Raw genomic sequence first — 11,631 nt, 5'->3', positions numbered from 1 at the left:
GAGTCATACATCATCAGGGAACGCTCAGACCTCCATGCCCCAGGTGGGGATGTTGTGGGAGCCCCAGGTAATACTGGAGAAGAGGGATGTCCCTTGGAGCCTAAATAGTACTGTTATATACACGGCAAAGGGGTCAATTTAGCATCTGCTGCTCTCTGCCAACAATCTACCCGTGGGGGAGGGAGTAGGGAAACAAGGGGCCCATCTGACTTGAGAAAGTCCAAGCCTGACAGCTGAAGGGTCCCAGAGCAGCAAGCATCACCTCGCCTCTTCTCTTGGACCATGTCAGCTGTCTGCTTTGGATTGACAGAGGCATCTGGCTTCTAAAAATACCCTACTGACCAAGGGCTGCCTATTCCAACTACAGCTGGGCATGACTGCAATCCAGGACTTCACGACTCCTTGCAGAGGAACTTTTCCAAAGTTTTCAGGCCCAATTTGAGAAGCACACCAGCCCATGGTCATTTTCGACTTTGTCAGTTTTGCTGGGCGGTGAATGGGACCCTTCCCAGGTCACTGTCCTCTGGCCTGGCCCATCCCCGTCTCCAGGAAAAGAGGCAGAGGGGGGGTGAGGGCCCGGTGGCTGAGAGGGGGTAGGGAAGGGGAGGTGCCTGTCCATTTATAGTCTTGCTGTTGGGATGTTGAAGGTGCTGAAATAGCAGCGAGGACAAGGGACTTGGCTCAGTGTTAAATATCTGCCGAGCTGCCCGAAGCTTCTGAGATGACAATAGGGGGAATGGAGAACGTGGAGGTCTTCACTTCTGAGGGCAAAGGCAGAGGTCTGAAGGCCACTAAGGAGTTCTGGGCTGCTGACGTCATCTTTGCTGAGCGGGCTTATTCCGCAGTGGTCTTTGACAGGTACGGAATGTGGGTTGTCTTCTTTTCTCCCATTGGTTTGGCCGGTGCCGCATTTTCGAATACTTTGCTCTCAAAATCAGCAGGGAAAGGGATACAATCCATGTGACCATTGATAACGCAGGGCACTCGGACAGCTAAGTGTTTGCTGGCATGACTGTTTCTGCAAACAGTCATGGCCAATGGGGTTCGCTCTGGTGCCCGGGAGGGTTGCAAAGGTGAGCAAAAGCTTTGGGGCACGCTCTCAGAACACCAGTGAACTTGGCCGAGTGGGAGTGCTGTGTGTGGAGAGGGTGGAGGGACAGGGAGTGGAGAGGTGGGTGTGTTGCCCTAGGTAATGTTCTCGTATGGAAGCCTCCATGTTTTTAGTTTCTGAGGTGTAATAAATATATTAGAGGATTAAGTCATTGCTAAGACTTTAAAAAAGTAATTGTAAATACACAAGTAATCTGGAATCCACTTACCTGTAAAAATTAGAATATCTCCAATGAACTGGAATCCCCTTTCACCTTTCCCACCCCGTGTCCCAGTCCCCTCTGTCTTTCCTCAGAGGTAACCCTTGTTATGATTTTAATGTGTTTCCTTCTAGAATGTTCTTGTACTATTACATATATCTCTGTCTATCTATCTATCTATGTATCTATGTATCTATCTATCTATCTATGTACCTGCCTGCCTATGTATATCCGTACTTATCAAGAGGTATGGCTGTCGTTTGTCTGTTTTTTCTTTTTAACAGAAATGGTGTCATACTTCTTTTTTCTTCTGGCTGCACCATATAGCTTGGGGGACCTCAGGTCCCCGACCTGGGCTTGAACCCGGGCCGTGGCAGTGAAAGCCTGGAATGCTAACCACTAGGCCGTCAGAGAACTCCCAATGGTATCATACTTTGGATGTCATTCTGGAAATTGCTGTTTTCACTCAACGACATGTTTTGATATATATCCTTATGGGAATTATAAGTCTATAGCCACTTCTTTTAAATCCTCGAAGATCTGTGTTTTTCCTGCCACACGTAGATCTATCCATGTTGATACATGTGCTGTATGGACTGCTGTGGATTTTAACTGCTGTGGACTAGAACCCTATAAATACATGAACTTTTGAAAATCTGTTCCCCTATTGAGAGACATTTGGTGGTTTCCAATTTTTCATAAAAACAAACATTTCTGTGATCAAAATCCTTGACTGTGTCCACTTGTATACATGTGTGATTATTCTCTAGGATAAATGGCTAGAAGAGGAATCACTGTGCCAAAGGGTGTGCTGTTTTCCATTTTAATAGGATCTCCAAAGTGGCTCTATTAAATTACATCCCCATTTCCCCACAATCCTGTCCATACTTGACCACCAAACTTTTAAAGTAGTACTAAATCTTTCTTTATTAACAAAACAAAACAAAACCCTGCACTGTGATAAAATCATGACAGTATCCTCTGAGCCCCAGAACTGGGGTGACCTGCCTGATGTTGAAGTGGTCTGAATTAAGATGGCCTCTGATAATCTAGGCTTTGTGGTTGGCTCACTGTATGACCATCCTGAGAACAGGCACGGCTTTTCAGAGATAATTTGAGTAGCATTCAAATTCTCATTTCTTCCAGTTTACCAAGACCTTCAGGGAAAAGGCAGTGAACAGAGTATACGGCTAGCTACAGCTGAAGAATTTAGGGGGGCTAAGATGACAATAATACCTCTTCAAGGGGAGCGTGTCTTTATTTAGTTGTGTGTGTGTGTGTTGGGGGCAGTTGAGGAGTCAGTTGGATTCAGAGTTAAGACATAAAAAGCTAGAAACACAGGAACTCTGAACAATGATCTTGTTACTATTGCTGAGTTGCCACTTTGCCTTTTATGGAACACCTCTGTGGGTGTCTCCAATTCCCTAAAAGCCAATATAGCCAATCACGTTTCGTTTTCAAGAGCATTTGGAATTGAGCAGGTTTTCTTTCCATTACAAGAGTAAAACTTAGGAAGAAAAAAAAATGTATCTTCACGCGAAGCTAACATTAACATTGTTGTCTATTTCCTTCCAGCTTATTTTAAAACATAGGTTTCATTTGTACTATTAGCTGGGATCTTATAAACTATCATGGCTTTTCATTTAATGATATAAGTACCTTCTGCGTTACTATACTCTCTTCATAAAGATAGTATTTAACGGCTGCGTGCTTTTTGACCACTCCTTTATAACTGGACATTTAGGTTGTTTACCTGTTTTTCTTACTGTAAAGAATTCATCATTCATTTGAAGTAATAACTATAAAAAACTTTAGTGTATGTTGTGGATAAGATTCTAATAAAATCTTATATTATTGTTACAACACTAATAAAAATTAGGATGATTGGAGTAAACAGTCTTTAAAATGATTAAAAACAATCTAAAAGACTATTTTAAAAAGTGATTTACCCAGCACACCTGAAATTAACACAACATTGTTAATCAGCTATATTTCAATAAAAAAGAAAGATAGATATTCAAATTACTGTTTCACAATTTTTAAAAAAGTGATATACTCAAACTCATCACTGCACAGATGAGGGACCTGCTCGGGCGCACCTGAGACAGCCCAGAGAGGCATCAGAGAAAAGCCTTGCTCATCCTGTCTTCACTCCAATTTTAGGCTCCTGTGGAGACTCAGCCGCTGTAGAGGAGAAAACTGACTGGAGAGGTAGGACCAGGTGACCCACAAAAGTCACTCTATAAAAGAGGCACCTTCTAATCCATGTTATTGCAAGCCATATTATTTCTGCCTTACCCTCCAAACACAAACGTGAAGAAAGATTTTATCTTTAGTTGAGTACTGCATTAAATGAAAATCTCTTCTTGCAAACGATACATGACATGTACATGTACGTATATATGTATGTTATGAAGCATTACAACAAAGGAACCCCTGTGAAACCACCATCCTACTTAACTAGAACATTCTAATACATGCATCTTCCCTATCTTTCCCTATCCTGTCTCATACTTGTTGCAAAGGTAACTACAGCAGTATCCTGAATTTTGTGTTATTTATTCCCCTGCCTTTTGAATACTAGTTTTATCACATATGTACATAGTCCTAAACAATATATACTTTAGTTTTTATAGTTTATTTTTCATCTTTTCTATATAGTTTCTTTTTAAGATTTAATTTTATTGATTTTTGGCTGCTTTGGGTCTTCGTTGCTGCGTGCAGTCTTTCTCTAGTTGTGGCGAGCGGGGGCTATTCTTCGTTGCAGTGTGCGGGCTTCTCCTTGCAGTGGCTTCTCTTGTTGCAGAGCACGGGATCTAGGCACGCAGGCTTCAGTAGTTAGCATGCGGGCTCAGTAGTTGTGGCTTGCAGGCTCTAGAGCACAGGCTCAGTAGTCATGGCGCACGGGCTTAGTTGCTCCACGGCATGTGGGATCTTCCCTGACCAGGGACTGAACCCGTGTCCCTTGCATTGGCAGGCAGATTCCTATCCACTGTGCCACCAGGGAAGTCCCTATTTATCATCTTTTAAACCATGGTATAATGTTATATGTGGTTTTATGCCTCTTGCTTCTTTCACTCAAATGTAGTTCTATTATTCATCCATATGGTTTTGTGTTACTAATAAAACGAATAAGCTCTGTGTGTGTAGGTACCACAATTTATTTTTCCGTTCTCCTGCAAGTGGTTGCTGTGGACATTTTTGTTTGTATCTCTTGGTGAACAGATACATGAGGTGAGTATCCTAGGAGTGGAATTACTGGTTCATAATATATGTGATATTCAGCTTTAAAATATAATGCTGCTGGGCTTCCCTGGTGGCACAGTGGTTGAGAGTCCGCCTGCCAATGCAGGGGACGCGGGTTCGTGCCCCGGTCCGGGAGGATCCCACCGCGGAGTGGCTGGGCCCGTGAGCCATGGCCGCTGAGCCTGCGCGTCCGGAGCCTGTGCTCCGCAACGGGAGAGGCCACAACAGTGAGAGGCCCGCGTACCGCAAAAAAATAAAATAAAATAAAATATAATGCTGCACTGTGTCATGCTGACTTGCAAGTTGAATTGCGTCTTTGCTAGAATAGACTGGGCTTAGCATTAAGAGCAACAATCCAGGACTTTATAATATAGTCCTTAGTCTGGTTAGGATCTCTTTAATTTTGCTTGTTGGAAAAACAGCTGGTCTGCTTAAACATAAAGGAGCAAGAATAAAAGAAAGATAATCCATTCAGACCTGGCAAATGTGTAGCACTTGGGCTACCATGATCCCTGGCAGACATGGCTAATCAATCAGGCAATCCTTTCTTCTGAACTCCAAGTTGGCCTGAGAGTTCTTTCTAGCAGGGTACTCCAGGGAGCCACTGCTAATCAACCAAAACTGGTATTTAAAAGAAAGCCTATTTGCCGTCCCTTTTAGGTATTTTGGGTTGGGTGCTGGAAAGGGATGAAGGCGAAGTAAGTGGGTAAGGTCAATTTACCAAGGAGTTGTTTTACATGGATTTGGTCTTTCAAAATGGATGAGACCCCAGGGGTGGTGAAGGGGCTGTTCAAGGTTTCTCTCTGTCCTTCTAGCTCTGTACTTTGAGGGTTCCCAGTTCCAGGGAGGACAGAGAATAGGAGCTCCAGGATTCCTTAGCCTGACTGATCTTGCTTATTTCTGCATGAGGTGGGGCTAATATGGAAATTCATTATGCTCTCTTGTATAGATTTTTTAAAAACTTATTTTAGAAAATCTAGGAGAACCAAAGTAAGAAAATAAAAATTCTCTGCAACCTTAGCATTTACAGAAAACTACTGTTAACCTTCTGGTATATATCATTACAACTTTTTTTTTTCTTTAAAAATTGAGGTATAATTGGCTTCTTACAATTCTTTTATGCAAATATGATGCATATAAAATATTTTCTTGATCCCAGCGATTTGTAGGTGGAGGGTAGTGGTGGGAGAAACACTGTATTAAATGTATACCTTTATCATAAAATGCTTCCCTAAATTCAAGATATTAAAATATTTGGGGGAGGTTATTTTACAATGAAAGGAATGTGACACAATATAGTATTTTATCAATTCTAGAATACACGTTTCATTTTAACACCTCTGAAATCATGATGTATCCCAGAATCTATGGCTCATTATGATTTAATTGGGAGCATTTTGATGCTGTTGTTTCTTAATGGTAAAAAAAAGTAGTGCATTTAATAATTGATGATATCTTAGATTCAGTGTAATTAACATATACATTTTTTCTTTACACGAAAGTGGAAGTATTGTGCAACTTGTCTTCTTTACTTCACGATATATTGTGAGCAACTTTCCAAACCTTGATTATCCTTTCAAAGCATTTTAATGACTGTATAATATTCCTTTTGTTGACTGTTGTCCATCAATTTGACAAGTGTTATATTTTGGATATCAAGGTTCTTTCCTACTTTTCCTAGTAGATCTCTCCTTATGTCTCTGATTATTTATTAAAAATGAACTAGAAATATATATTTTGGATTCAAAAGACATTTTTAAGGCTCTTAATGTAGATCTCCAAATCACCCCACCAAAGGGGATCAAACCAGTTTTCTCCATGAGTAGTAGAGCCTCTCCTTCCCAACTCTGGCCAGCATGGAAAGCTATCTTTTACTTTTGTATTTTCCACCTTAACCTTTAAAACTTATTTTAGCGTTATTTTGTTTTGAAATTTTTTATTATTATTAGGGAGATGAAAGGTCCTTAAAAATATGTTTATTGGGGAATTCCCTGGACGTCCAGTGGTTAGGACTCCGAGTTTCCACTCCTGGGGGCTCAGGTTCAGTCCCTCGTTGGGGAACTAAGATCCTGCAAGCTGCACAGTGTGGCAAAAAAAAAAAAAAAAAAAGTTTATTGGTCGTTACATTTCTTCTTTTGTTATTTGTCTATTTTATATTGATGCCCTCATTTTAAAATTATGTGTAGCTCATTTGTTTATTACTTCTTAATGTTCAAGACTTCTAAATTTTCTGAATTCTTTTGCATCATTTTGGTTTCTTAGCTCATTGGATTTCTTTTCTTTTTTAATATTTATTTATGTGTTTGGCAGCACTAGGTCTTAGTAGTGGCAGGCAGTGTCTTTAGTTGTGGCATTCAAACTCTTAGTTGTGTCATGTGGGATCTAGTTCCCTGACCAGGGGTTGATGCCAGGCCCCCTGCATTGGGAGTGTGCAATCTTAGCCACTGCACCACTAGGGAAGTCCCCAGCTCATTGGATTTCATTTCTTTTATAGTCCTCAATTAGTTTTGACTTTCTTTAATTTTTCACGTCTTTTATATTTAAAACTATCCATTTTTCTCATTTTACATGTATCTTTTAAAATGATGTCTAAGCTTTAAGTTTCTTTTTTTTCTTTTAGTTTACTTTTATTCCAGTTACTTATTGTCTTTGCATCTTTCATTTTCCTTTTTTAGCTTATTTAGTTCATTTTACATAAAATGGAATGAGAAGATAAATGGTTTTAGTCTTAAGTGTGACTCAGGCCTCAGCAAGGAGATTGGATCCTTATCTTTTCTGTGCTTGGTCTTGGAAGGACCCTTCCAGCCCTCTGAAGTACAACCTCCATCTTTTCCAAACTGTAAAATCAATCAGTTGGTTAACCCAGTTGACCCACAGACTAAGGTCCATGGGGCACAATTTATTACAATATGAATAAAGTCACATCATCACCATCACCTTCAAACAATACCCACAACCAAAAGATACATGCTCAGCCTGGAACAGATTCCAAAGAATTCACCAGGGGCATGAATTTGAAGCATGTTTTACAGTAACATTGAAAAACTTCTCCTAATAGCCATCTACCGATAACAAACTGTTATTTGCAAGAAAGAGGGTTCTGAACTTTTTCTTTTTTAATTGACAGAAGAGTAAGAAATGGGCACCTCGAGCAGAAGATACAGAGTCATATTTCAGGTCAAAATGGGAGAGATAAAAAGTCCTAGCCAGAGCTCAAGTCATTTAAGAAGGTCTTAGATATCCTTACCTTTAGAGACACCAACTCACAACATGTCAGAGTGTAGTTTTGCTTACCACTTCTGAATGGGCTTTCATAACGCTGCTTTTGAAATTGTTATTAAATTCCAGTTTGCATTTTTGTTTTTGTTTTTAAAAAAATTGGAACTATTAAAAGGTGTTATCAGTCCCAATCCTTTTCCTGGGGCACCTGCAAGCTTTTAGGCCTTTGACACTGAGCTTCTATTGCCTGACAGGTAGAACAGGGCTGTAGGCACAGTCTGGAGATGGAAAGCGTTATTTTCAAGGTTGTATATTTCCTGGTGACAACCTGGCAGAGATGATGTACACGAAGAGTCGGGCCATAGAGGGGAATTGAGTCATATGACCCTGAGGATCTCTTCCAGCCTGAGATTTCTGGGTTGCACCATTTCTTCAGTACATGCAAAGGACTCCAGTTCAGGAAGAGAAGGGTGCTAAGCTAATATAGGAATAAAGCTTCTTCTGATTATTATTTTATTTTAGCATCAAATACAAGATATGGCATAGGAAATGTGCTTGTGGGCATCTCTAGAAGCCAAAAATACGATTTGATTATTCTTTTTTTAACAGTCCCAGATGTCTTGAATTTAGAGTATATCTAGCCTACTGGTTCCTAACCTGAGTCCACGGATCCTTAGCTAAGGAAACACCTATGATTGGAGGATCAAAGTTTATGTGGATGTGCAAGCATGTTTTTTATTTCTGGGGAGAAAGTTATCTCCTTCAAAACGATCCTCAACCCAGAAGAAGGTCAAGACCCATTGAATTCATACAATCGTCTCTTACAGATGAGGAAACTGAGGCTTTCGCCAGGTCACAGGAGTGAGTCATAGGGCACGTATGAATCTCCCAGGATCTCGTCTGTCATCATTTCTCACTGCCTCCCATGCCCTGACACACAAGTGGGCCCAGGATTGCCTACTTAATTTTCTTTTGTTCTTGTCAGTCCAATGAATATTATTTAGCCTTAATAAAAGAAAGAATACACACCCATCAATTTCAGAAGAATAAACATCTGGTTCTGGGGCTTGAGAATGGTTAGATCCAAAAACTCATAGGTAAGAAATAGAAATATACATGTGATTATACAGGAAAAGAAAGTGTTTATAATAACAAACCAATGTATTAGTTTCCTACTGTTGGTGTAAAAATTACTACAAATTTAGTGGCTTAAACAACACAAATTTATTATTGTACAATTCTGGAGGTCAGAGATCTGAAATGGGTCCACAGGACTACGTTTCCTAGACTTTTCTAGCTTCTACAGAATGCCTGCACCTCTGGGTTTTATCTTCAAAGCAGCTACGTAGCATCTTCTCCTCCTCCAACCTCCTGCCTCCTTCTCATTAGGACGCTTGTGATTACGTTAGGCCACCCAGATGATTCAGGATTATCTCCGCATCTCAAGGTCCTTAATCTTAATCATATCTGCAAAGTTCCTTTTGCCATGTAAGGTAATTCGCAGTTTCCAGGATTAGGACATTGACATTTTGGGGGGGCTATTTTACAGCCTATCACAACCAATCATATGAATTTCCTATTAATCCAATTTATCACCAAAGATGGCAAGGATAGTGGATTTTTTTTTAAGTTCTTGACTAGCTCCTAAATGATTCTGTTTAAAGAGTTGAAAGTGCCCAAGAGAATATGAGAATATCTATCTATCTATCTATCTGAATAGGGAAAAATAAAGATGAGAACATGAGAAAAAGAAAGGTATTTTAAAAGAAATTACTATCAGCTGGGCTTGTTTGAAAATCAAACTGACTATGAGCTTCTTCAGGTCCCGTGGAGAGAGTTGGGCTTTCAGCCCATGTAATTCTATGTGGGCCCATGGGAACACCAGAATTAACCATGGCATATGCACAAACACAAGTGTAGCCTTTAATCTGGTAACAGCTGGTGGGTAGCTGGTGGGGGATAAATGATGCTATAAATGGAAATAATTTAATAAAGGGATTAGAGAAATTCCTGAACAGATAGTTCAGAAAATGAGTAACTGTGAAAGTATTCAGGTTACAGCCTTAAACATTGGCACTTGATTTTAAGGGTAACCACAGTAGATTTAGAAATATGCTTTTAATTTGGTACTTTAATTTAGCTGTGGAGGTCAGACGTGTTGAAATGTCATATGACCCGTTGTGAGCTGTGTTGCTAAATTTTGTTAACTAATCCTTAAATGCAGAAGTTTGGGGATAATAGCCTTTTAAACATAGATTAGGTCAAATGCCATGTTGTCCCCATAACAATGTCACCTTCACTCATTTGCCTCTAAAGATGTGTTCTGGGCCTGGGAACAGGGGTTTGGTCTCAGGTAGAATGTGGGAGATGCGTCCAGGTCTGAGTGGGGCGTGTGAACCTTGTCCTGGGAGTCGCGGCAGAGAAAATTTGAGAAGTGCTATTTTAATGAAAGAGATGTTAAAAATAAATAGGTAATCCCTAGGTCTGACCTAGGGATGCAGTACCACCTAACTTCTTCTGCTAAGGTAACTAATCATGCAGATGTGAATCCAGGGATACCCCTTAAGTGTTGACGCGGGCCGTTTAAAAAGGACATTAGGTAGATGCCATAGGGAAAAGAAAGTGAGTGTACCAACTCGGGCCGTGTTTCTCCTTTTTGCAGAAGCCTCCAGTGGCTTCCTTCTGCTGCAGAATAAGGACTTGCTACTGAGAGTTGCATTCCAGGTCCCCCACAGTCCAGTCATTTATCCAACATCTTTTCCCCATACGGTGCATCCTATGATCTGGTCAAATATCTCCTCCTCTCTCCTATATGTGCCTGCCCCGACTCCTCCCCCTATGGAAGCCTTTGATTCGTGCCAGTGCCTCTCCATGGTGGAAGAATTTGACCTTCTGAGTACAGCTCAACTCATCTTTACAGGGTCAGAACAGTGCGTCGCCCCCTCCTCGGTGATCACCTTACCAGATTCCTCCCTCCCTCACCTTGAACCCTGCAGCAGGTTCCCAGCACTCCTGGATGGCATGCCTCACCTTGCTTATATATGTTTATGCCCCAGCCCAGCCTTGGGACTGCTTGAAGGCAAAGTTTGTATCTTCTTTGTCTTTAAGGCCCTCTGTCACCTAGCTCAATGCACAGCACATAATAGAAGCTCAATAAATATTTTTTAATAAACTTAAAAATTTTTAATTTACTTTTTAAAATTGAAGTATAGTTAAAAAAGAATATAAATAAAAACAAAAAATTAAAAAAATTGAAGTATAGTTGATTTACTATATTAGTTTCAGGTGTACAACATATTGATTCAATATTTTTATAGATTATACTCCATTTAAAGTTATTACAAAATAATCTATATTTCCCTGTGTTGTACCCTTATGGCTTCTTTCTTTCTTTCTTTCTTTTTTTTTTTTTTTTTTTGTGGTACGCGGGCCTCTCACTGTTGTGGCCTCTCCCGTTGCAGAGCACAGGCTCCGGACGCACAGGCTCAGCGGCCACGGCCCACGGGCCCAGCCGCTCCGGGGCATGTGGGATCCTCCCGGACCGGGGCACAAACCCGCGTCCCCTGCATCGGCAGGCAGACTCTCAACCACTGCGCCACCAGGGAAGCCCGGTTTATTTCTTTATAGCTTATTTATTTTATACATAGTAGTGTGTACCTCTTAATCCCGTACCCCTATCCTGCCCCTCCTACTTTCCCTCTCCCCACTGGTAACCACTAGCTTGTTCTCTATATCTATGAATTTGTTTCTGTATTGTTATACTCATCCGTCTATTTTATTTTTTAGATTCCACATATAAGTGATAACAAACAGTATTTGCCTTTCTCTCTCTGACTTACTTCACTAAGCATAATAC

At 40.6% G+C, this 11,631-nt stretch overlaps 1 protein-coding gene across 2 annotated transcripts in view; it reads left to right on the top strand.

Annotated features, from left to right (window-relative positions):
- The first annotated feature begins 721 nt into the window (after positions 1-721).
- The window catches only part of SMYD1 (SET and MYND domain containing 1), a 38,297-nt gene continuing 27,387 nt past the window's right edge, over positions 722-11,631 (top strand). For both annotated transcript variants that reach the window (XM_030837419.2, XM_060309486.1), the window contains exon 1: positions 722-858. In XM_030837419.2, coding sequence (XP_030693279.1) covers positions 722-858 — 137 coding nt within the window. The remainder of the gene's footprint in view (positions 859-11,631) is intronic.

This window comes from Globicephala melas, chromosome 12, assembly GCF_963455315.2.
Source record: "Globicephala melas chromosome 12, mGloMel1.2, whole genome shotgun sequence".
Classification (NCBI taxonomy): Eukaryota; Metazoa; Chordata; class Mammalia; order Artiodactyla; family Delphinidae; genus Globicephala; species Globicephala melas.
The sequence above is the reverse complement of the archived record's forward strand: the minus strand, read 5'-3'. Positions and strand labels throughout refer to the sequence as shown.